This window comes from Lissotriton helveticus, chromosome 11 (assembly GCF_964261635.1).
Source record: "Lissotriton helveticus chromosome 11, aLisHel1.1, whole genome shotgun sequence".
Classification (NCBI taxonomy): Eukaryota; Metazoa; Chordata; class Amphibia; order Caudata; family Salamandridae; genus Lissotriton; species Lissotriton helveticus.
The window spans coordinates 851612269-851638779 of NC_136072.1; the positions used below are offsets into that span (position 1 = coordinate 851612269).

General features: G+C 47.3%; 1 protein-coding gene across 1 annotated transcript in view; it reads right to left on the reverse strand.

The window, feature by feature from the left end:
- Window positions 1-26511, reverse strand: part of CCDC60 (coiled-coil domain containing 60) — a 532753-nt gene that overhangs the window by 24441 nt on the left and 481801 nt on the right. The window contains exon 10 of the mRNA XM_078665905.1: window positions 24882-24974. Coding sequence (XP_078522031.1) covers window positions 24882-24974 — 93 coding nt within the window. The remainder of the gene's footprint in view (window positions 1-24881; window positions 24975-26511) is intronic.

Below are 26511 nucleotides of genomic sequence, written 5' to 3' on the forward strand. Positions count from 1 at the left end.
GCGCTGAGGCAGTCACGAGTCTCAGCATGCTTGTACCAATCACTTCAACCCCATCTGGCATATGGGGTCACCGCAATGAGGCCACAGCGCTAAATGCACGGCTCAGTCCATGACGGCTCTTTAATGGCATATGAGGGTCGCCGGATTAATCCTGAACACAGGCAATGACCAGATTGGTGCAATGTTGTAACCTCACACCTCGTTCAGGGTGTCCTTCCGGTTGGTCTCGACCTCACTCCATCCAAAGCTCTTCTCTTTCTCCGGGGCACACTGGGCTCAGCAAGCAGGCAAGTGCTCCGTGCTTCAGACTCCAGGAAGGTGGTCTTGGTTTCTCTGGGTGATGTCCCCTCACTCAGCTGGGAGACTCGTAGGCCATAGTCCCGAGTCCTGATTACAAAAAGACGTTTTGTTGAGCTTCCCCCTTCTCACACAGCACGTCTGGCTGCTTGGGAAATGATGTTTTAAGCTCTTAACCTCCTGTTCTTATAGACCATTTCCAGACACCAAATGTGATTTACTGTCCAAGGGTCTGATTATGAGATTGGTGGTCCTGGAGTGGGCTGTCATGTCCCTGTCCAGGACCACCCAACTCGACCCCCACCCGCCTGGCCGAAAGACAGATTACAAGTAATCTAGTGGTCTGGCAGGGTGGGCCAGTGGGGTCCCTATGCAGTGCCTATTAAAAAGGCACCGCAATAGGAACTTTAAAGCCCTTTTCTGCACGGTATGGACTGTAAAGTCCATGCCATGCAGGACAGGGAGTGAGTGCACACAGGGCAAGCACCCCTTGGCCCTGAGGCAACACTGGGGGCCTGTAGGGCGCCCTTGGTTTCCTCACAGCCACAGTTTTGATGGCGGCCGCACCGCCATGATGACTCTGGCGGTAAGGAAACTCGTAATATGCTTGGCAGTGCTGCAGCAGCACCACCAAGCATATTGCGGCCTCAAGACCACCGCACCAACACCAGGGATCACAGATCCCTGGCAGTTGAGGTGGTTTCAAACGGTAAGACCACTGTAGTCATAATACGGCGGTCAGACCACTGGTGCGGCGGTCCCCAACCGCCACTGCACAGCCAAAACAGGTTCAGCAGTCCATAATCAGGCCCTAAGTCTTTGACATTTTATGTTGGGGTTCTGCTTCTTTTGAAGTGGACACTTTTCTCCTCTCCGTTCTTCTTGAAAGGCTGTCTGCCACAGCTGGAAAGACTCTAAAACTGATTGTCCTAAAACACAGGCCATGCAGAGATACGTGCATCAAAAGGTTAATCCTAGGCTCCCCAGTATTCTTTATCATTACTTTATCAGCCCCATCACCTTGTGTGTCCAGGCCCCTCACTGGTGATCTGTTACTGAATCAAAGAAAAACCTTTTGAAGTGTAACAATGGAGTCTCTTTCTCCATGCAAAGCACAAAACTGTCTTGGGGGATTGCTCTATTCTTCATGTCCTTTTTACCAGGCAGGCCAGGGCTTCCCAAAACGGAACCCAGGGTCCTCTATAAAATGTACCATTACAGGCAAACTTGCACTCAGTCTATTTACAAAGCACACACACTGTCCAGTACTGTTACCTCCATGTATTATCCCACAGGCTCACATTCATACAGGCTAGGAAAGCACAGTGACCATAACACTGCTACTTCACGTGGGGGTTGTACCCCTCACAGTTACCACAAGACAGCAACAAAAATATCAACTAAGTGTTGCTACTTGAGGAGTGAAAGTAGCCAAATCTCGCATGTGACGGACTCATTCCCAGTTCTGCTGCCCATTCTGGAACCTCATGTCTCTGTATAACATAAAAAGGGGGTGGTGGTAAACTATGTACAGAAGTTTGGCAAGAAAAAAACAGTCCAATATTAACTAATAACAAGAACAACAAGTTCAACCAGCAACAATGAGGAGTAGTTGATGACGGGGAAAGAATAAACAAGAGGTTAAAACACACTATGGAGGGAGCAGCAGTCAGAGAGAGTGGAGGTGAGGCAGAAAAAGCACCTCAATCATATCTGGAGCAGCGGACAGGCACTGATTACGTTGAATTAATTTGGTCCTGGAGCATATGGCAAATAAAAGGATTGTACGTGATGTTTGGCCTGCACTGGCCAATTAAGAAGGCTGCAAAGAAGAGGGATATTGAAGCCAACAAATGGTAATTATAATGGGCAGGCTCCAAGCCCTTTTTGTCAAAAATAGAGTCTTGCAAAGGAGGCGCATGGGCTAGTACATGCCCTCACAGACTCAAACCTAAATAAGGAACATGTTCACTTCTACTGATCGGTGCACAGTATGCTGTCACCACAGCGCTCATGCTGCTTAACTCTTGCTGAAGGGCGTTGCCTTCTACTAGTAGGAGAGAAGCACTTTGGGTGCCTCTCCCAATCCAACAGGACCACAATCCATGAGAGAGGCCTACATCATGGCTCAAATGCATGATCTGTATTTGCCTATGACAAAAAATACAGACAATTGTATAGTTGGGCACTCAGGGCAGGGGTAACCGCCTTTTACCATGCAGAGTCCCAACACATGGTAAGTATTCAAAGGGCGTGAAATTCTACTTGGATAGGGCCAAGCTCAGTGTGGCTAGAAATATAACTTATTAACCTATTCTAATATAGAAAAATTAAAACCAAAAGGAAAGATAAGCTGATAAACAGAATACCCTTAATGTTGCGATTGTAGTCCTCCAGAAATTCAGTAATATGTTCTATTGATTTGAGAATGTGTAAGAAATTGGGTTATTAGTAAAGGGGTGGAAATGGCCCTTATTGCAGGATTATCCCTAAACGTTTTGCTTCTATCTCTTATTTTTTCCTGACCTGTGTTTGTTGGCTATAGGACTCTGGGCACTTTACCACTGCTGATCAGCCCTATAGTGCATATGCTCTCTGTGTAAATTGTTATTGTGATTGGTTCTCCCTGATTGGCATACTTCTTTGACCAATAGGTTCCTAGTAAAGTGCACTGAGTGTGCCAGGGCTGTTAAATCAAATGCTACTAGAGGGCCTGCAGCGCTGATTGTGCCACCCACATGAGTAGCCCTGAAAAGATGTCTCAGGCCTGCCACTGCGATGCCTCTGCACAGTTTGTTAACTGCCATGTCGACTTGACAAGCACACCCTCTTGCCAGGCCCTAACCTCCCCTTTTCTTACATATTGGGCACCCCCTGGCCAAGGTACCCCCTTGGCAGGATTCAGGGTGGACTGTATGTGAAAGGTCTGACATGTAGTCGTGTGTGTAACATGTCCTGATAGTGAAATACTGCTAATTTTGCTTTTCACTATTAAAAGGCTATCTTGCCCCATAGGACAGAAAGAAGAATGCTTTGTAACATTTTACAAGCAAATCTTCCCATAGGGATAAGATAGAAAAATTGAGTTTGCTATCCCCGAACGCAAGATTTAATAACACATCTTTTAGTAAAGATGGTTTTTAAATTGTGTGTTTGAAAATACCACTTTTAGAAAGTGGCTATTTTCTTGTTCAACCATCCTGTGTGTCTCTGCCTGTATGTTAATTGACTGTTTGGCTTTGGAGTGACAGGGGTAGGGGAAGTGAAGTGGATCCATCAGTCTGGATGAGTCAGCACTAGGCTGAATAGGCCTGATCTGCACTTGGAGTGGTGGGAGGAGTAGGATTGTGGAAGGCAGCACTGTGCCTGCCTTCCACAATGCTGGCTCCGCCCACCTGTGGTGTGTCTGGGGCCATGGCTCAAACTGCCAATGGATGTTGTTGTGCACTTGCAGAGTGCCCCCTAGAACTGGTTTGACTCCGGTTCAGAGCCCCTTACACAAAGAGAACAAAGACACTTTGAGGTATAAGTATTAGAATTAAAACCCCGTAACTTTAGATCATTCCTGGAATTCAAGAGGAACCTTTGCCAAGGAGAAGAGCTGGGGGGACTGAGGAGAAGTACTGCCCTTACTTGGCCTGCATTTGCTGTTTCTGCCAAGGAAAGGAGAAGGACTTTGCTGTGTGCTGTGTTCCCTGCTTGAAGGAGATCTCCAAGGGCCTGAAGTGAGCTGGCCTCCTGTTCTGAAGACTCAGGGACACAACGACTTCACCCCCAGCTCCCCTGAACTCTGCTGCTATGAGTTCTAGCCTGCCAAGAGGTGCCTGTGCCAGTTGTGGGCCTCTGGAGGTTGTTGCTGCTGTTTGGGAGCTGGTAGAAATAAGAAACGTGAAGAACTGCTAAAATGGAAGCATCGCACTTCTTGTGGCTGTTTTCTCAATGCACCTCCACGGAGCAAGAAGAATTTCCACACATCGCTGTGCCGCTGCAAAAAGCATCGCAGTGCCTGCCGCCACAAGAATCAACGCATCGAGGGATCGACGCAGTGCCGCTCGACGCTGCCACATCGATCACCGCCGCATCCTGGATTTCCACGCATCGTACCTGTGCGGCACGCTCTCACAAGGCTTCACCGTCACGAAGAATCAACGCATCCCTCCCCATACAGACCGGATTTGACACAACACGTCCTCTGCGTCTCGCAGAACTGTCACATCGCCTCCCCAAGTTCTCAGAAGTGTTGCATCTCTTTGTTTTCCAACTCTGCGTCTGTTTGGCTTTTGGAACTTTGACGCATCTACAGGTACTTTGTTGAAAAGTCACACATCCATAGTTTTCTATGGTACACGTTTTTGAAACCTTTTAAAAGTCATGTGTTTAACTGTGTATGTTGGAGATTTTGTAATTTTGGTCTTGTTTAGTTTAGATAAAGATACTTTTATTTTTTTTTAACTGATGTGGTGTTTTTTTAGGTGTTTTCACTGTGTTACAGTGTTTGTACAAATACTTTACACATTGCCTGTCTGCTCGTGCCAAGCTACCGAGGGGTATATCCCCCTTACCCTGACTAGAAACAAGGGTCCCTATTTGGACAAAGGTATCTACCTCTGCCAACTAGAGACCCCCATTTCTAACATCACTCAACTAATAAACACAATCCTTGTCAGGGTGACCCACAAACGTCACTAATTTAACCTGCATTAAACCCTATGGTAGCTTGGGACAGAGCTGCCAGGATTAATTTTGAGGCAATGTGTAAAGTAGTAATAAAGTGAAACGACACACAATAAAAAATCTCTCAGTGATAGAGTAAATTGCAATAAATAAAAATTACACCAGAGCGACAAAAATCCAATCAGTAGTAACTAGAGATAAACTATTTCAAAGTCTTAAGTAAAAGTAGCTCAAAAAAAGACAAAGCAACAACTGCGGTTATCTAGTCGCAGTGGACCAGGACAAAGTCACAAGTTAAGGCCTTGTACAGGACCAAGTTGGGTCCGCAGGAAAGTGTTCCTGGTTGTACTTGTGCAGAGATGTGAGGTCCTGAGCCATGCTTCGCCATGTTGAGTCGCCCTGAGTTGGTTCTGATGTTCCCACCAATAAAGAGCTGCAAGGTGCTAAGGTTCTGCGATGCACGGTTCTGCATCGAGTTGCATCTCACTGCAACAGTTCCAATGATAACACTGATCGGGAGCTGTGATGTGCTGCAATAATGCGAGGTCCTACCTCGAATTGTGTTGTGCTGCGGTGGTTTCGATGAGGCCGCCGATCAGGAGCTGTGAGGTCCTATATCGAGCTGGACTGTGCTGCATCTGTTTTGAGAGAATCCTCAGCAAGGAGGAGTGCACTCTGATGCCAGAGGAGGGTCCAGAAGATTAGGGCTCACTTAGAACATCAATAGGTAATAACAGTTGTTCTACAATCCTGTTTTCCCCTAAGATTTGGGGTGGGCAGCCGGGTAGGTGTACCACCACTAAGAGCGCTGGACTTCCTCTTGCCCTTATAGGCCTACCACAGACCTTTGTTATGCAATATGAAAACATACAAAAAATATTTAGTGCTCAAAGTATTTATTTATTGCTCTTTGTACTCGGGACATGACTCTGTTGGCTATTGCTTTCCCTCCTAGTGATCAATGCAAGTCACCTTAGTTGTCTTGGGTTGCTTTTCAATATTGCAAGTACATTTACATATTACTTTGCCTCATCTATATAGTATATTATAAGTTTTGCATAGCGCTAGCTGGACCCAAGTGTATCAGAACGCTTCACAACAGGTCCAACAATATGCCTTATCGGCGATGGAATATTCGACATCTGGACAACTTAAGGGCATTGAAAATAACATAATCATACAGATCAAAAGGTCTACAAGGGTGAGGGGTACTATGATCTTCCCCATTCAGATCAGGTGGACTCAAGGAAGAGGGCTTTGAGTAAAGTCTTGAATTTCGGGAAATGGGAGGTCATTCTGATGTGGGGCGGGATGGCGTTCCATATCCTTGGAGCATTGCCCGCAAAGGATTTACTTATGGTTTTGTGTTTCTGTGATTTCAAAGGAATGAAAAGAAGCGTGTTGGAGCTTCTGAGGTTCCTAGACTGGTCAGCCCTTTTGAGTTTCGCGGCCAGGTATTCTGGTTTGTCTGTGTGAAGGGCTTTGTGTGTAAGACATGCTGTTCGAAAGTTGGCTCGTTGTTCAATAGGGAGCCATTTCAGATCATTGAGAGCGGGAGAATTGTGGTCGAATTTCTTGGTTCCTGTGACCATTCTAGCCGCGGCATTGAGGGTGGTTTTCAAGGGGCCGAGGTGTGATTTGGCTGAGCCAATCAGGGCTGCGATTCCATAGTCAATTCTGGAAAGCACCATTGCTTGAATGGCCTGTTGAAGGTCCTTTGGAGGCAGGAAGGGTTTTATTTTGTATAGAAGTTTCAGATTGAGGAAAGCGCTTTTGGCGGAGCTCGCGATGTGTTTTTTCATGTCTAGTTTGGAGTCTAAGGTGATACCTAGGGACTTGACCGAATCTTTCAGCTTGAGGGTGCCATTGAGGGCGTTGATGGCTTTGAGACATTCTTCAATTTGGGGGTTTTCGTCTCTTATGGAGATGAGTAGAACTTCATTTTTTTCTTGATTAAGCTTCAAGTGGTTTTGTGAGAGCCATTGTTGAATGTCTTTGAGCGTGTCATTGAGTTTGAGAATGTCGTCCATAGAGGTGGTTTCCAGATAGAGCTGCGTGTCATCAGTGTAGAGGTGGAAGGGGATGTTGGAATTCCTGAGTATTGTGGTGAGGGGTTCCATGTAGATATTGAAGAGTTGGGGGGAGAGTACTGACCCTTGTGGGACTCCTCTACTGATGGGTAGGGGTTTTTGATTTTTACTCTTTGCGAGCGATTGTGTAGAAAGGAGGCAAACCAGTTTAGTACTGTCAATTCCAAGCCTGCTCTTTCTTGAAGGACTTTTAGGAGCAGTGTGTGATCAACAGTATCAAACGCGGCCGATAGGTCAAGGAGAATGAGAAGGCAGCATTGGTCTGAGTCAAGAGAATTGTGTAGATCGCCTATGACGTTTAGGATGGCAGTTTCAGTGCTGCATCCCTTTCTGAAACCCGATTGGTGGGGGTCAAGGAGCTTGATGTTCTCTAAGTGTTGGGTTAACTGTGGGAGAACACATTTTTCCAGTGTTTTGGATAAGAGAGGAAGGTTTGACACGGGTCTGAAGTTGTTCATATCTTCCGTGTCCAACCCTTTTTTTTTAGTAACGGCGTGACTTGGCCGACCTTGAGGCAGTCTGGGATATTTCCTGAGCTCAGAGACCTGTTGATGATTTTGCACCAAATTGGGGCTAGGGTGTGTTTCAGGACTTTGGCCAGATTTATTGGAATCTGATCCAGGGAGTGGGATGATGGTTTGGCGTTGACGATCAGGGTGACGATCTCTGCTTCATGAATCGGCGTGAAAACGGACCATTGAGTGGGCGGGGTCAATAAGGTGTGGTCAGTCAGTGATGGAGTCTTGGTCTCCCTGAGAAAAGAGGGGTTTGTGCTGAGAGAGAGGTCGATCTTGGTGATTTTTTCATTAAAAAAGCTGGCAAAGTTGTCGCATTGTTTTTTGGAGGATACTGAATTGGATGCGATAGGTTTGGAAGTTTGGCTTCTGATGATGCTGAAGAGCTCGTTGGGGCGATTTTTAGAATTATCTAGAACGGAGCAGAAGAAAGAAGATTTTTTGTCCTTTATGAGTTTGTTGTAGTTTCTGTGTGCTGTCTTGAGTTGTTGGCGGTGATGGGTGGAGGGATTGCTCCTCCAGATTCTTTCAAGGCATCTGAGAAGTCTTCTTTCGTCATTGATGTCCGTGGTGAACCACGATCTCGATGGAATGTTTCTGGGTTTTTTTAGTTTCAAGGGCGCCAGGCGGTCAAGGGTGGCCGTCATGTTGGAGTGGTAGAGAGAGGTGAGATCTGCGGTTGAGAGGTGCTCCGTCGTGTTCGGAAGAAGAGTGCTTAATTCTTCTTCTAGGATGATCTGTGGGACTTGGGCAATATTCCTTATCCATTTGGAAGGAGCTTGTTTTATGTGTCGAGTTGGCGCTGGTTGGTTGATATGGAAAAGAATTAAGTGGTGGTCTGACCAGTCTACTGGAATGATATAGTCGATGGTGATTGTGTAATTGTCCGCAGTGATTGCGTTGAGTATCGCTCCTCTGTAGTGTGTTTCTTCAGAGCAGTGTTGTATCAGATCGTTTTCTAGCAGAAGGTTGTTGAGGGATTGGATGAGCGGGTTATTTGTTTCTTTCCATCTAATGTTGAGATCGCCCAGGATTATGTTATTGGCGTTGTTGAGCGCGCATTGGGTGATTAGGTCAGAGAGTTGCATTCCGAATTCCTTTGAATTGCCTGGTGGGGGGTAGAGGAGATGGCAAAGTATTGAGTTCTTTGCGCAGGATTTGATATTGATAGAGAGGCATTCGAAGGAGCTGTACAGGCATGATGAGCTCTCCGTGATAGCGATGTTAGTCTTATGAATGATAGCTACACCTCCACCTCTCTGCTTATGGCGGTCTTTGTGAGTGATTGAAAATCCTAGTGGTACCAGCATGTCCAAGATGGGGGCTGACAGGGAGTTGAGCCAGGTTTCTGTGATAAAGGCTACATCAATATCATGTGAGAGGATAGCTTCTGCCAATTCTGTTGCGTGTTTGGAGGCAGATCTGCTGTTGATGAGCATGCATCTGATGCGGGGTTTTTCATCGGGCAACGACTTGCTGGGTTGGGCTCTCGTTAGAGAGGGTAGGTGTGTGGGGGGACTGGGGAATCTAGAGAGAGGATGTTCCCTGCCCACTTCTGTAATTACTTGAATAGAGGACTTGGGTGAGGAGATCAGCCTGGGGACCAGTGTAAGGGTAGGTGGAGTCCCTCTCTGTGAATGCTGTGAGGTGCTCTAGTCGGGGGTCGCGGGGTGGACGTAGGAAGAGGCGAGTGTGATCACTTCCTGAGGGGAGAGGGAGGGTTTTACTCTACTCGGTCTGTCTGTTCGCTTTTCTGCCTCTGGTATAGTGACGTGTGGGAGCGATCTGGTGGGGGCGAGGGTCTGGATGGGAGGAGGCGATTTGGGCAGTCTGGGGTGGGCGGGGGTAGGGGGGTGGGTGGGCTGTTGGGTGGGCACTTTGATTTTGGCTAGGGAAGAAAGGGTATTGTTCATGCCTCGGACCAGCGTTTCGAGCTGAGCTTCCAGAAGGGTGAGACGGTGCGATATATTATTTGTGTGGGTAGAAGGGGAAAGGAGGATGGTGTTCTGTGTTGGGGTGTGTGTGCGCATGAAGCGGTGTTACTGGTATGGAATGGAGGGCGTGGGTGAATTGACTCTGTGGTTTCGCTATGAGCTACCAGAAAGCTGTCTCGATGCGTCTGATAATTGGAGTGGGTGGGAGGGGGAGGGAGGATGTAGTTCATCGTAGGGGTGGAGTGTGACAACTCATCATGAGGGATATGTGAGGGTGAACCACAGGTGAAGATATTTCTGGGGGGGATAGAGGTGGGAGGAGGCGCTCTTTCTGGTTGGGTGGTAGGCTGCACTGTGGGGGGTTGGGTGTGAGAGCCAGGGAGCCATTGGGGATGGGAATGTGAGTGGGGCTCTTCTCTAGTGATCTGACTATCATTGTTTGGGGTGTGTGGTGTTGCGGTAGTGGGAGGACTCTCTAGTTGGGGATGTGAATAGGGCTCTACTCTGGAGTGATGATTATGATTGGTGGTGGGGTGGAATTGGACAGTGGTAGGAGTAATCTCAAGGAGGGTGGTAGGTTGCGCTGTCGGAGTATATGGGGGTGGGTTTTGGGGCCGTTGTGGGTGGAGAAGGGAGTGGGGCTCTACTGTTGTGTGTTGAGTCTGAGTGGAGGGTGGGTAGAGTAGGGCAGCGGTTGGCACCTTCATGGCGGTGGACGGTTGGTGCTGGTTGGTATTAGTAGGCGGGGGTGGTATGGAGGGGGCGTTCGAGCTGGGTCCTATGACTAGCTAGGGGTTGGAGTTTAGCCGGACAAGCGTTCCGAGGTTGAGGCGGGGTAAGAGCGGAGGTCTTCTTTACCGTGAGGAAAAGGGAGTCAAAGAACTCGAGGTTCTCATTTTTTGCCTGAATCAGGATGGTGCCATTATCAAAAATGGTTGTGGAAATGGAGCCGGTGAGGGACTGGTGTTTTTGTAGGGAGATGGTAAGTTTGTGACTGAGTGCTGTGATGGTGGTTTTGGCGACTAGGAGGTGGGCATTAAGGCTGTTGATCCAGTGGTCCGGACTGACGGTGTAAAAGATGAAGTCCATTTTAAGCTGACCTCTAGATGGGCAGTGGTACGTGTCTACGATAAGTGTTTCGGGGAATTGTCTGATAATTTTGAGTTTAAGGAGTTTTTTAGCTTTGATAGATAGTCTATGGGGGCAAGAAATGGTGAAACAGTTTTGACCGTGGGGAGTTAGGTAGTTTGTGGGTAGGCATGGGTATTCGTCCAAATGTATGGCTGGAGACATCTTGGTTTCGTTGAGGAAAGAAGAGGGACTATCAAATGTGAGGTGGGGCAGATAGTTGCAATGCAGGGGGTTGAAGTTCTAGGCAAGGGCTCTCCGGAGGAGAGTGCAGTCCAGTGGGATTCAATTTAGAGTGAGGTCTGCTAGTTCAGACCATCAGGGAAATAGACCATCTGCCGGGGGGTGTATAGATCTATTAGGGGGGGCGGGGCCGGGCAGAGGTGCTGTGTTCACTAACTCGGAGTACGAGCTGTTTGTTGTCTGGGAAACAATATGCCAGGAGCCAGCAAGACTGTGAGGACTGGAATATCAGCAAAGAGGTCAGGCTGCCCTAGAGGAATAGTGTGGGTTGGGGGCTCTGTAGCAGGAGTGGTCGTGCTGCAGTCGTCTACTTTGCTACTGGCCAGCTTGGTGATCTGGGGCACTTCACTATTGCCTGGGGCTGTGTTGGTATGGTTGGCATATGCAGGGGGTGGTAGTTTAATCCTCTCCTGCTGCTATCCTCTCCTGCAGCTATGCAGGTGGTGGTGGTCAAATCCTCTCCTGCTGCTTAAGAGATCCTGAGTGAGGGCGTCTTTAGTTGCTACTAATCAGTCATAGTTGGCGGCCATTTTGGGGTCAGGCGGCCCTAGACACAGAATGGAGAGGGGGTTCAACCTCCCAAGAGGCTTACTTGGTCCTGTCACCTTTTTTAGCCCAAAAAACACAGTTGATGGGCAGAATGTAGAACAATGTCATACATTCACCCCAGTACAAGGATCTGGGCCTAAATCCATCGTTGTTTTGCACTCCACACCACCCTGGGTTAGACACTGGCCATGTGCAAATCAGCTCTGACCCTGTGCCTCATGGGAACAGTCCAGTCCGAACTACCAAGCCATGTCTTTCCCAGACCGGAATCAAGCTTCCAAGGACCGGTTTCTGGTTATCAGCCTTCATCAGCCTGGATAGCTTGACTCCAGTGGTGTGGAGAGCCTGGGACTCACGTCTGAGCATACTCAGCCCACTCGGGGTGAAAATTGCAAAAAACACAGTTGATGGACAGAATATAGAACAATGTCATACATTCACCCCAGTACAAGGATCTGGGCCTAAATCCATCTTTTTTTTGCACTCCACACCACCCTGGGTTAGACACTGGCCATATGCAAATCAGCTCTGACCCTGTGCCTCATGGGAACAGTCCAGTCCGAACTACCAAGCCATGTCTTTCCCAGACCGGAATCAAGCTTCCAAAGACCGGTTTCTGGCTATCAGCCTTCATCAGCCTGGAGAGCTTGACTCCAGTGGTGTGGAGAGCCTGGGACTCACGTCTGAGCATACCCAGCCCACTCGGGGTGAAAATTGCAAAAAACACAGTTGATGGACAGAATGTAGAACAATGTCATACATTCACCCCAGTACAAGGATCTGGGCCTAAATCCATCGTTTTTTTGCACTCCACATTACCCTGGGTTAGACACTGGCCATATGCAAATCAGCTCTGACCCTGTGCCTCATGGGAACAGTCCAGTCCGAACTACCAAGCCATGTCTTTCCCAGACCGGAATCAAGCTTCCAAGGACCGGTTTCTGGCTATCAGCCTTCATCAGCCTGGATAGCTTGACTCCAGTGGTGTGGAGAGCCTGGGACTCACGTCTGAGCATACCCAGCCCACTCGGGGTGAAAATTGCAAAAAACACAGTTGATGGACAGAATGTAGAACAATGTCATACATTCACCCCAGTACAAGGATCTGGGCCTAAATCCATCGTTTTTTTGCACTCCACACCACCCTGGGTTAGACACTGGCCATATGCAAATCAGCTCTGACCCTGTGCCTCATGGGAACAGTCCAGTCCGAACTACCAAGCCATGTCTTTCCCAAAACCGGAATCAAGCTTCCAAGGACCGGTTTCTGGCTATCAGCCTTCATCAGCCTGGATAGCTTGACTCCAGTGGTGTGGAGAGCCTGGGACTCACGTCTGAGCATACCCAGCCCACTCGGGGTGAAAATTGCAAAAAACACAGTTGATGGACAGAATGTAGAACAATGTCGTACATTCACCCCAGTACAAGGATCTGGGCCTGAATCCATCTTTTTTTTTGCACTCCACACCACCCTGGGTTAGACACTGGCCATATGCAAATCAGCTCTGACCCTGTGCCTCATGGGAACAGTCCAGTCCGAACTACCAAGCCATGTCTTTCCCAGACCGGAATCAAGCTTCCAAGGACCGGTTTCTGGCTATCAGCCTTCATCAGCCTGGATAGCTTGACTCCAGTGGTGTGGAGAGCCTGGGACTCACGCCTGAGCATACCCAGCCCACTCGGGGTGAAAATTGCAAAAGACACAGTTGATGGACAGAATGTAGAACAATGTCATACATTCACCCCAGTACAAGGATCTGGGCCTAAATCCATCGTTTTTTTGCACTCCACACCACCCTGGGTTAGACACTGGCCATATGCAAATCAGCTCTGACCCTGTGCCTCATGGGAACAGTCCAGTCCGAACTACCAAGCCATGTCTTTCCCAGACCGGAATCAAGCTTCCAAGGACCGGTTTCTGGCTATCAGCCTTCATCAGCCTAGATAGCTTGACTCCAGTGGTGTGGAGAGCCTGGGACTCACGCCTGAGCATACCCAGCCCACTCGGGGTGAAAATTGCAAAAAACACAGTTGATGGACAGAATGTAGAACAATGTCATACATTCACCCCAGTACAAGGATCTGGGCCTAAATCCATCGTTTTTTTGCACTCCACACCACCCTGGGTTAGACACTGGCCATATGCAAATCAGCTCTGACCCTGTGCCTCATGGGAACAGTCCAGTCCGAACTACCAAGCCATGTCTTTCCCAGACCGGAATCAAGCTTCCAAGAACCGGTTTCTGGCGATCAGCCTTCATCAGCCTGGATAGCTTGACTCCAGTGGTGTGGAGAGCCTGGGACTCACGTCTGAGCATACTCAGCCCACTCGGGGTGAAAATTGCAAAAAACACAGTTGATGGACAGAATGTAGAACATGTCTGAAATGGGGTGGCTGAGTGAGCTAAAGAATGGTGATGAATTAAACCCAGATCAGTTGACTGGGGGTGAGTGTTTGATTTGCTCAAACGCTCGTCCATCATCCCCTTTTGTATCGCTTTGTTCGCCCTAAGTGTGGCAGGATATGCTCAGACGTGAGTCCCTTGCTCAGTTGGCCACTGGATTCAAGATAGCCTGGCTGATGAGGATTATGAATCCGAAACCGGTCCCAGGATGCTTGTTTCCAGTCCATGAGAGACATGGCTTGGCAGCTCGGGCTGGACTTTTCCCATGAGGCAAAGGGTCAGACTGATTTGCATATAGCCATGTCTGAAATGGGGTGGCTGAGTGGGCTAAAGAATGGTGATGGATTAAACCCAGATCAGTTGACTGGGGGTGAGTGTTTGATTTGCTCAAACGCTCCGTCCATCATCCCCTTTTGTATTGCTTTGTTCGCCCTAAGTGTGGCAGGGTATGCTCAGACGTGAGTTCCTTGCTCACTTGGCCACTGGATTCAAGATAGCCTGGCTGATGAGGATTATGAATCCGAAACCGGTCCCAGGATGCTTGTTTCGGGTCCATGAAAGACATGGCTTGGCAGTTCGGGCTGGACTTTTCCCATGAGGCAAAGGGTCAGACTGATTTGCATATAGCCATGTCTGAAATGGGGTGGCTGAGTGGGCTAAAGAATGGTGATGGATTAAACCCAGATCAGTTGACTGGGGGTGAGTGTTTGATTTGCTCAAACGCTCCGTCCATCATCCCCTTTTGTATCGCTTTGTTCGCCCTAAGTGTGGCAGGGTATGCTCAGACGTGAGTCCCTTGCTCACTTGGCCACTGGATTCAAGATAGCCTGGCTGATGAGGATTATGAATCCGAAATTGGTCCCAGGATGCTTGTTTCCGGTCCATGAAAGACATGGCTTGGCAGTTCGGGCTGGACTTTTCCCATGAGGCAAAGGGTCAGACTGATTTGCATATAGCCATGTCTGAAATGGGGTGGCTGAGTGGGCTAAAGAATGGTGATGGATTAAACCCAGATCAGTTGACTGGGGGTGAGTGTTTGATTTGCTCAAACGCTCCGTCCATCATCCCCTTTTGTATTGCTTTGTTCGCCCTAAGTGTGGCAGGGTATGCTCAGACGTGAGTTCCTTGCTCACTTGGCCACTGGATTCAAGATAGCCTGGCTGATGAGGATTATGAATCCGAAACCGGTCCCAGGATGCTTGTTTCGGGTCCATGAAAGACATGGCTTGGCAGTTCGGGCTGGACTTTTCCCATGAGGCAAAGGGTCAGACTGATTTGCATATAGCCATATCTGAAATGGGGTGGCTTAGTGGGCTAAAGAATGGTGATGGATTAAACCCAGATCAGTTGACTGGGGGTGAGTGTTTGATTTGCTCAAACGCTCCGTCCATCATCCCCTTTTGTATCGCTTTGTTCGCCCTAAGTGTGGCAGGGTATGCTCAGAAGTGAGTCCCTTGCTCACTTGGCCACTGGATTCAAGATAGCCTGGCTGATGAGGATTATGAATCCGAAACCGGTCCCAGGATGCTTGTTTCCGGTCCATGAAAGACATGGCTTGGCAGTTCGGGCTGGACTTTTCCCATGAGTCAAAGGGTCAGACTGATTTGCATATAGCCATTTCTGAAATGGGGTGGCTGAGTGGGCTAAAGAATGGTGATGGATTAAACCCAGATCAGTTGACTGGGGGTGAGTGTTTGATTTGCTCAAACGCTCCGTCCATCATCCCGTTTTGTATCGCTTTGTTCGCCCTAAGTGTGGCAGGGTATGCTCAGACGTGAGTCCCTTGCTCACTTGGCCACTGGATTCAAGATAGCCTGGCTGATGAGGATTATGAATCCGAAACCGGTCCCAGGATGCTTGTTTCCGGTCCATGAAAGACATGGCTTGGCAGATCGGGCTGGACTTTTCCCATGAGGCAAAGGGTCAGACTGATTTGCATATAGCCATGTCTGAAATGGGGTGGCTTAGTGGGCTAAAGAATGGTGATGGATTAAACCCAGATCAGTTGACTGGGGCTGAGTGTTTGATTTGCTGAAACGCTCCGTCCATCATCCCCTTTTGTATCGCTTTGTTCGCCCTAAGTGTGGCAGGGTATGCTCAGACGTGAGTCCCTTGCTCACTTGGCCACTGGATTCAAGATAGCCTGCCTGATGAGGATTATGAATCCAAAACCGGTCCCAGGATGCTTGTTTCCGGTCCATGAAAGACATGGCTTGGCAGTTCGGGCTGGACATTTCCCATGAGGCAAAGGGTCAGACTGATTTGCATATAGCCATGTCTGAAATGGGGTGGCTGAGTGGGCTAAAGAATGGTGATGGATTAAACCCAGATCAGTTGACTGGGGGTGAGTGTTTGATTTGCTCAAACGCTCCGTCCATCATCCCCTTTTGTATCGCTTTGTTCGCCCTAAGTGTGGCAGGGTATGCTCAGACGTGAGTCCCTTGCTCACTTGGCCACTGGATTCAAGGAAACCGGTCCCAGGATGCTTGTTTCCGGTCCATGAAAGACATGGCTTGGCAGTTCGGGCTGGACTTTTCCCATGAGGCAAAGGGTCAGACTGATTTGCATATAGCCATGTCTGAAATGGGGTGGCTGAGTGGGCTAAAGAATGGTGATGGATTAAACCCAGATCAGTTGACTGGGGGTGAGTGTTTGATTTGCTCAAACGCTCCGTCCATCATCCCCTTTTGTATCGCTTTGTTCGCCCTAAGTGTGGCAGGGTATGCTCAGAAGTGAGTCCCTTGCTCACTTGGCCACTGGATTCAAGATAGCCTGGCTGATGAGGATTATGAATCCGAAACCGGTCCCAGGATGCTTGTTTCCGGTCCATGAAAGACATGGCTTGGCAGTTCGGGCTGGACTTTTCCCATGAGGCAAAGGGTCAGACTGATTTGCATATAGCCATGTCTGAAATGGGGTGGCTGAGTGGGCTAAAGAATGGTGATGGATTAAACCCAGATCAGTTGACTGGGGGTGAGTGTTTGATTTGCTCAAACGCTCCGTCCATCATCCCCTTTTGTATCGCTTTGTTCGCCCTAAGTGTGGCAGGGTATGCTCAGACGTGAGTCCCTTGCTCACTCGGCGACTGGATTCAAGATAGCCTGGCTGATGAGGATTATGAATCCGAAACCGGTCCCAGGATGCTTGTTTCCGGTCCATGAAAGACATGGCTTGGCAGTTCGGGCTGGACTTTTCCCATGAGGCAAAGGGTCAGACTGATTTGCATATAGCCATGTCTGAAATGGGGTGGCTGAGTGGGCTAAAGAATGGTGATGGATTAAACCCAGATCAGTTGACTGGGGGTGAGTGTTTGATTTGCTCAAACGCTCCGTCCATCATCCCCTTTTGTATCGCTTTGTTCGCCCTAAGTGTGGCAGGGTATGCTCAGACGTGAGTCCCTTGCTCACTTGGCCACTGGATTCAAGATAGCCTGGCTGATGAGGATTATGAATCCAAAACCGGTCCCAGGATGCTTGTTTCCGGTCCATGAAAGACATGGCTTGGCAGTTCGGGCTGGACTTTTCCCATGAGGCAAAGGGTCAGACTGATTTGCATATAGCCATGTCTGAAATAGGGTGGCTGAGTGGGCTAAAGAATGGTGATGGATTAAACCCAGATCAGTTGACTGGGGGTGAATGTTTGATTTGCTCAAACGCTCCGTCCATCATCCCCTTTTGTATCGCTTTGTTCGCCCTAAGTGTGGCAGGGTATGCTCAGACGTGAGTCCCTTGCTCACTTGGCCACTGGATTCAAGATAGCCTGGCTGATGAGGATTATGAATCCGAAACCGGTCCCAGGATGCTTGTTTCCGGTCCATGAAAGACATGGCTTGGCAGTTCAGGCTGGACTTTTCCCATGAGGCAAAGGGTCAGACTGATTTGCATATAGCCATGTCTGAAATGGGGTGGCTGAGTGGGCTAAAGTATGGTGATGGATTAAACCCAGATCAGTTGACTGGGGGTGAGTGTTTGATTTGCTCAAACGCTCCGTCCATCATCCCCTTTTGTATCGCTTTGTTCGCCCTAAGTGTGGCAGGGTATGCTCAGACGTGAGTCCCTTGCTCACTTGGCCACTGGATTCAAGATAGCCTGGCTGATGAGGATTATGAATCCGAAACCGGTCCCAGGATGCTTGTTTCCGGTCCATGAAAGACATGGCTTGGCAGTTCGGGCTGGACTTTTCCCATGAGGCAAAGGGTCAGACTGATTTGCATATAGCCATGTCTGAAATTGGGTGGCTGAGTGGGCTAAAGAATGGTAATGGATTAAACCCAGATCAGTTGACTGGGGGTGAGTGTTTGATTTGCTCAAACGCTCCGTCCATCATCCCCTTTTGTATCGCTTTGTTCGCCCTAAGTGTGGCAGGGTATGCTCAGACGTGAGTCCCTTGCTCACTTGGCCACTGGATTCAAGATAGCCTGGCTGATGAGGATTATGAATCCGAAACCGGTCCCAGAATGCTTGTTTCCGGTCCATGAAAGACATTGCTTGGCAGTTCGGGCTGGACTTTTCCCATGAGGCAAAGGGTCAGACTGATTTGCATATAGCCATGTCTGAAATGGGGTGGCTGAGTGGGCTAAAGAATGGTGATGGATTAAACCCAGATCAGTTGACTGGGGGTGAGTGTTTGATTTGCTCAAACGCTCCGTCCATCATCCCCTTTTGTATCGCTTTGTTCGCCCTAAGTGTGGCAGGGTATGCTCAGACGTGAGTCCCTTGCTCACTTGACCACTGGATTCAAGATAGCCTGGCTGATGAGGATTATGAATCCGAAACCGGTCCCAGGATGCTTGTTTCCGGTCCATGAAAGACATGGCTTGGCAGTTCGGGCTGGACTTTTCCCATGAGGCAAAGGGTCAGACTGATTTGCATATAGCCATTTCTGAAATGGGGTGGCTGAGTGGGCTAAAGAATGGTGATGGATTAAACCCAGATCAGTTGACTCGGGGTGAGTGTTTGATTTGCTCAAACGCTCCGTCCATCATCCCCTTTTGTATCGCTTTGTTCGCCCTAAGTGTGGCAGGGTATGCTCAGACGTGAGTCCCTTGCTCACTTGGCCACTGGATTCAAGATAGCCTGGCTGATGAGGATTATGAATCCGAAACCGGTCCCAGGATGCTTGTTTCCAGTCCATGAAAGACATGGCTTGGCAGTTCGGGCTGGACTTTTCAACATGAGGCAAAGGGTCAGACTGATTTGCATATAGCCATGTCTGAAATGGGGTGGCTTAGTGGGCTAAAGAATGGTGATGGATTAAACCCAGATCAGTTGACTGGGGGTGAGTGTTTGATTTGCTCAAACGCTCCAATCATCATCCCCTTTTGTATCGCTTTGTTCGCCCTAAGTGTGGCAGGGTATGCTCAGACGTGAGTCCCTTGCTCACTTGGCCACTGGATTCAAGATAGCCTGGCTGATGAGGATTATGAATCCGAAACCGGTCCCAGGATGCTTGTTTCCGGTCCATGAAAGACATGGCTTGGCAGTTCGGGCTGGACTTTTCCCATGAGGCAAAGGGTCAGACTGATTTGCATATAGCCATGTCTGAAATGGGGTGGCTGAGTGGGCTAAAGAATGGTGATGGATTAAACCCAGATCAGTTGACTGGGGGTGAGTGTTTGATTTGCTCAAACGCTCCGTCCATCATCCCCTTTTGTATCGCTTTGTTCGCCCTAAGTGTGGCAGGGTATGCTCAGACGTGAGTCCCTTGCTCACTTGGCCACTGGATTCAAGATAGCCTGGCTGATGAGGATTATGAATCCGAAACCGGTCCCAGGATGCTTGTTTCCGGTCCATGAAAGACATGGCTTGGCAGTTCAGGCTGGACTTTTCCCATGAGGCAAAGGGTCCGACTGATTTGCATATAGCCATGTCTGAAATGGGGTGGCTGAGTGGGCTAAAGAATGGTGATGGATTAAACCCAGATCAGTTGACTGGAGGTGAGTGTTTGATTTGCTCAAACGCTCCGTCCATCATCCCATTTTGTATCACCTTTTTTAGCCCACCATGGGGGTTGTGTACAAGTCGGCAAGGTATTTGTGCTAATTGGTTGTTTTTAGCACTATACTGCGGCGAGTTAGCTGGGAATGGTGTCGGGTGGCGGCCATCTTGAGGACAGGCGTCCCGGGTTTAGTGAAGCAAGACGGCGGTCGGGAGTTTCTTTCAACGAAACTACTGTGATTCAGGGGAAAATGATCAATCAGGGGCGGTCTCCTCTTCTTGGCATGACGTCGATCTACTGGCTGGCTCGGGACACCGTCTTTCGCAGTTCTTTCGTTCCTGCAGTACTTACAGGACCGTTCCGGAGCTTCTCACGTTTTTGGTAAGTGAGGGTGGTAGCGCCTATCTTATTCATGGGCTACAGGGAGGGAGGGATGTGCGCTCCGGTGTGATTAGGAAACTAAACATCGATGAGATAGCCTGTTCAGTCTTCGTTATCTCCCCGTCCATGCTTGGGGGGACTCCCGTGACAGCTTTGTCTCGTTGTTGTTGCCGGTGCGGACCACCGCTAGTTGAGCCGGTCCGAGGAGGGGGCTCCGGGGGTTACTCCGGGTCGGCGATTAATCTCCTACCTTTCTCGGGGCTGCGGGGAGGGAGGGGGGAGCACTCGGGTTTCATCAGAGCCCACCAGTCAGCTCTCCAGGGCAGTCCGTAATTTCGACGTGGCTTCTGAGACTCCCGTGTCAACTTCTTCCCGCTGTCCCCGGTGCGGATCACTTGTAGAGCTGGTCCGAGGAGGGGGTCCGGGGGGGTCGCTCTGGGTCGGGATTTACACTCTTTACAAGAGGGAGCCTTAGATTGACACTGCTGCAGAGACTGGTTGATCAGGGCTTGGTTTTTCCGGACGCTGAAGGCAGCGGTGCTGAGGGAAGGGGGTTCATAGCCCTATCAAAATAACCATGCTAGACCTCAGAAGGTGACTGAGCAATATAGAAACGTTTAAATGTTTTTTCCACCCAGTCACATTAAGCTGTGCGTTCAAAGACAAAGGTCAAATGTCAACCTGTCTTCTGTCCAATTCCTGCTTTTTTTTTTTATCAGTGTTTACTTTTCTTTCTCCGAAAAGTAATGAGAGGATTTTGTAAATTAAAACCATGTGACAATACTGCTAAGGAATAGGAAGTTTGAAAAGAAAGGCGGTTGGTGTCAAATGTTTTCTAGCACGAAATACATTTTAAACAGCTGTAAATAAACTGTAAACAATATATCAGCAATATAAAAGCGCAAATGAAGCATATTGTTTTGCAATTCTGAAGCATAATGGAAGCAAAGATTTTTTTAAACAGAGATAACAAATCAAGGCACTTTCCTGGTGAGGCACAAATGATAAATATTTGTGAAACTCGATGTCCACACATTACAGTTTTTGTACTACAGTTTAATCACTCACTCTGCATATCTGTGCAAACTTAGTTGCCATTTCAAAGGAAGATGTGGTGTCAGTAAAAGACAGGATCCTACAACTCCATGGTTTAGAAATATATGTTCGACAGTGCACTACTCCACAAGGCACCACTGGCTTAATACCACACCCTTACCATTCTCCTTCTGAATGGGTGTGGCTCATTTGTTACACCTGAACTTTGTGTGACACTTTGGATTTTCACAATCCCTAAGATGTCAGTGACACAACATAAATGGCATCACAGCCTCTCTGAAAATTGTTCCAGCACCACTGTGGGTGACCATACCATCATGTGAATGGGGACACCACCCCATTGATGTAAAATAATCTGTTTTATTTTTTTGTATCCATTTATTGCATAACATTGTCACTGTAAGTTAATAATGTCATGCTGAACTCAAGTGCCCGCGCAGAGTTTTTGGTATTGGTAAACTTCCACTTTTTGGCATGCTCGCAATAGATTAGTATACAACCCGGTCCTGAAGCAGAACATTAATCATTGAGGTAATGCTAAGGCCACATGCATGATGCATACATAAAGTATCATGGCCGCGCCAGCCACACGTTCAACTATTGATTAAGTGCATATTATCAAGGACGGTCAATCATTCAATTCATCATTGGCAACAAACCATTGGCTAACCTGCTGTAACCTAGCCCTCTCAATACTGAAGCCACTCGAATCTCTTTTGCATCGTCTGTGAACGAAATGGACAAAACAACACAGAAATCTACATGTAACTCATTCTAACACCTTTTTATTCACACACCTCACCTCCAACGCTCTGCCTCAAATTATTCGAGATCTTGAAAATCGAAATTTAAAACAGCCTTTTTTTGTACTACCATCTGTGATCGCCAAGCTACCGAAAGTGAGTCAATCAATGGAGCGCCCTCAAACTCTATTCACAAGGGGACCAGTAATACTTCTGCTTAATCTGACATGGCCAGATTCAATCCAAGTGACAGCACTTTCGAACCAACCAACAGATATGGATGCTTCACTGTAGAGATAGACTAACAAAATACCAATGCAGCTGTTTCAGGCCTTGTCTGAACTGTGAATTCACAGCAGCTTTCTTGTGTACTCTCAAAATATCACGGTTTCACTCAAAGGCCGACTGTGCCTAATAATTCTGCTCCCTTTGACACATTTTCTGTTCATGGCACTTCCATACATCCTTTTCACGGTCATTCCACTCGTACAATACTCGTTGGTGTCTAGTATATCCAGGCTGGACTTTGCTTATTCAGAAGGAACTGTTCTCATTGTGGAAGCCACTTTTATCAGTTGCATCTTCCAAGGCATATTCTGGGTCCCTCTGTAGGCAAGCCGTGATTTTTGTCTCTTTACCATCTTGTTATGTGACCTCAATGTCTCCCTGGATGTTCAGAAACATCCTCCTCGTTTAATTTCGCTAGTGCATCATAGCCATCTGTTACGCCGATCATGTTGTTTTACTTGAGCACACCTTGATATGTTGTCAGTTTATTCGACTGCCAATGATCTTAAGGTGAACCTGGGAGGATCTCTATTCTGATCACTGGGCAAAAAACCATTAAAATGTAATTGCCACTCAGATAATAATGCACGATTTGAAGTAGTGCCAACTTTTCAATACCTGTGGACATTCTCTGATCAATGCCTTGGAACAGTTGGTTCAGTGAGGCTGAGCTATGTCAGTCTCCACTGACTCCCTTGCTGATCAGCCAAGGTGAGACCTTCGGTTTACTCACTGAAGGTTGCCAAGAAACCAGAAGCTGTATATCTAGGTGTGATGAAAGTCTTGCAGAATTAAGAGGGCTGCAACTACATTTGGGTGAGAATAAAGTTTGCAGGCGTGGTAAACCCAACACAGTAAAGAAAGACGGAATCTATACTGAAGAAGCACTTACCATTTACAATCAGGAGTTTGAGGTCTGTACCCGAAATGAATGCTGGGAGGAATGAAACTGACTGACACCACAAATGTCTCGTGGGAGATTTAGAACACTATTGGCCCCAGTTTGATGACAGGTCTAGTGGTGACTCTGAAGGCTGGAAAGGCCTTTTATTCCAACGGGAATACCCCCAAAAGGCTGTCGCTGTTGGAGGCCAGCTTTTAAAAAAAACAGGGATGTTCCTGGTGCCTCTGTTACTTTTTTCAACTCCCCGATGTTAATTGCAGCAGTGGCAGCAGGCTTCAAGAGACAGAGGGAGGGTTAAAGTAGTGAGAAAACGATCCAAGAGAAATACAGAGAGAGAGAATGGAGGAATAGAGAGAACGAGATTGAACAGGAGATTAAGGGAGCAGGGCTGGTTTGGGAATTTTTACCAGGCCTGCTTTTGGTTCCCAAATCTTGTCTCATGACTCTGTAGAAGGGAATGCACTAGTCATCTCATTGTATGCCTTAATTCTGTTTTTTTTAATCTTTTGCTCTTCTTATGCTTTCTTTCAATTTATTTACATTGCCTTTTTCAAACGAATTACGTGTGTCCCCTATTACCATTTTGAAACATTGTGGTAAAAACAGCAAACTGGATGGAAGAGGAATAATTTTCCACTGCTGGGGTCTCATTTTCTTTGACCCACCGATAAGAAAAGTACAGTTAATACCATTGACCCTTCTAAACGAAAATTCAGGTAGATTAACAAAACAGTGCTCAACAACTTTGATACTGACGACTTGCTACAGTCAATCAAGGCTGCGATATAGAAGCATGTTATTACAGTAAAAACCTGCTCCAAAAATGTTTTCTGTAAAGACAAGATATAATTTTTAACGGTACCGCCAATGAAAATAGCAGATACAGCTTTGCCATCTTGCAACAACTAAACTCCAATTCTGAAGCATGGCGCTTACTAAACCAACCAAATAGCCTACAATTATGCAAATTACAGCCACATCCCTTATTCATATATCTCTCAAGATTGGCAATCAATGTTAGAAGCGGCGTTCATTAAGCCAACCCTAATAAATATTCAAATGGGCCAAGTACTCTTCTCAAGGCAGTCAACACCAGTCGGCAAAGAAAAAGGAACTAGGGTGAGGCGCTGGGGTGCTGCAGGCAAGCACTCATAAGTGGCGCTGGGTTCATGCCAAATTCTCAAATTGTAACCACTTAAGAGCAGTTTCACCTCCCTCCAGCATGTTGTGACAGTTCCCTAGGAGAGGAACAGAAAGAAGTTATAATGGACGACAGAAAACACTCAATAGGTGAAACGAAAGCTGAAAATTAGACGAATCTCAAAAAGAATTAAAGGTCGAACATCATGGAGAAACACAGACTTCAGCAGCTAATGGTGAGTCTATGCAAGGGCAGCTTGAAACTTGGAGATGAAGGCGATTTTTAGAAGGAAAACATTGTTCTTGGTGTATATATATGACCTCATATGCATAGGCCATGCAGTTAACAGTGGCATCTCTAGAATGGACTGTGTGAAAACCTAGGAGCCAATACAATCATAAATGTAATACCCTCTCATCATGGCTATTATATGTCTTCTGTAAAATGTGTGAAGTAAGTAATGCACTTTGGATTCTAGAAAGTAGGTAGAGAGAGTTTAAGGAAACGAACAAAAACGAGTTAGCAGAATAATGCATTTTATGCAGACACACAGCTTGTTCTCACAAGACATTTAGGAATCATTCCAAACATTTTACCTTTTTGGCCTCTGCTTTGGTGTCCTTGCTTTTTCCTGCTCCACACATTCTGGAATGTTGGTTTTCTCTTCAATCATCGACATGGAGGGTGTCCTGCAAGATGCAGAAAAGCGCACAGTAAATCACGGCCATTCCTAACAGTTAAATCAAATTCACAAAAGGTGATGAGAGGAACCCTTGCAAAAGGTTTAACGACTGGCAATCGCTCAGGGTAGCATACCATCCAATCGTTCTTTTCCCTACCATGCCACCTCAGTATAGACCTATCCATATGCAAATCTATCTTGATCCAATAGGAACAGTCCAGCACAAACTGCCAGGACAGATCCTCCTTTTACTGGAACACAAGCAACCCAAGATCACTTTCCCCCTGACTGGGGCTCATCAGTTGGGTGTAGTTTGGTTCCTGTGTCACAGTGAGCACAAGATCCATGTCTGGGCATACTTAGGGACGTATATCAAACACACAAAAGGAGATTAGAGGAATGTTTGCAATAAGTCTAACCATTGGCAATCGCTTGGGGAAGCATTCCAACCCATCGGTCTTTTGCTTCCCATGCCATTTCAGCTTGTACCCAGCCATATGTAAATCAGCCTTGACCTTGCTTCAATAGAAACAGTCCAGCCAAAACTGACAGGCCATGTGCTCCCTGAACTGAATACAAGCAACACCATTTTGTTTTTGCAGTAGATGTCCTGAGTGGGATGGGTATGCTCAGACGTGCTCACTGTGCCATAGGACTTGACTTGGTTTGTGTGGCACTGCTTAGTAAGATGAAAGTGAATTGAGATTTAGTTGACATTTTCTGTAGGAGGAGAAGATATATTTCAAAATTGCTAAAAAATGTATTGAGCAAGCACCTCAAATTCAGGTTTAGCTGCCATTTTCAAAGAAGTATTTTTCAGCTATTAAAAATGCATATGGTTTACACCCATGCCTTACAATTCAAACCAGAATAGAAACACCAATTCGAAGTATTTGTGGTGCTCGTTCTCCCCCTGGAACTCAAATATCTCTGAGCCCTGCAACCGAGTCCTCACCTCAATTTATTTCCAACGGTTTTTGCAATCAGATACACTGCTGCTTGAAGCCTCGTGACAAGACTTGTGTCTCCTTGCACAATTTCTGATCCCACATTGATAGCTGGCCAGTTTAACATTTGTGAAGTGGCAGCAACTCGTCAATAATCACACATTTCCACTGCATGACATCCAGGCATTCAACTTATGCAACAATGCACTATGCCATCACACAAATGCCCCGGAACCAGAGTAAAAATAGAACTCGAACTCACAAGCAATCTGCCTGAAACAGGTTGGAAGTTCTGCACTATTTTTATCTCAAATTAATTGACAATATAAAATTCAACACTCCACGACCTCTTCCTGGTCTCCCCCCAATGGTACCTTATAGCGAAAATCCTTTTTACTTCAAGTCAATTTTTTGATGTTTTTTAAATTTAGGCATATATAATGACCTATAGAAAGGTCCACTGGAATTAAACTACACACATGAAAGAAGATCCTTCTCGTCCTGATCTGCTTCTAATTCAGTGCTTGCGTAAATGGTTGCAGGTCTCTTCTGCACCATAGGACGACCACTACCAGGTATTGGAAGAGAAGGACTTTG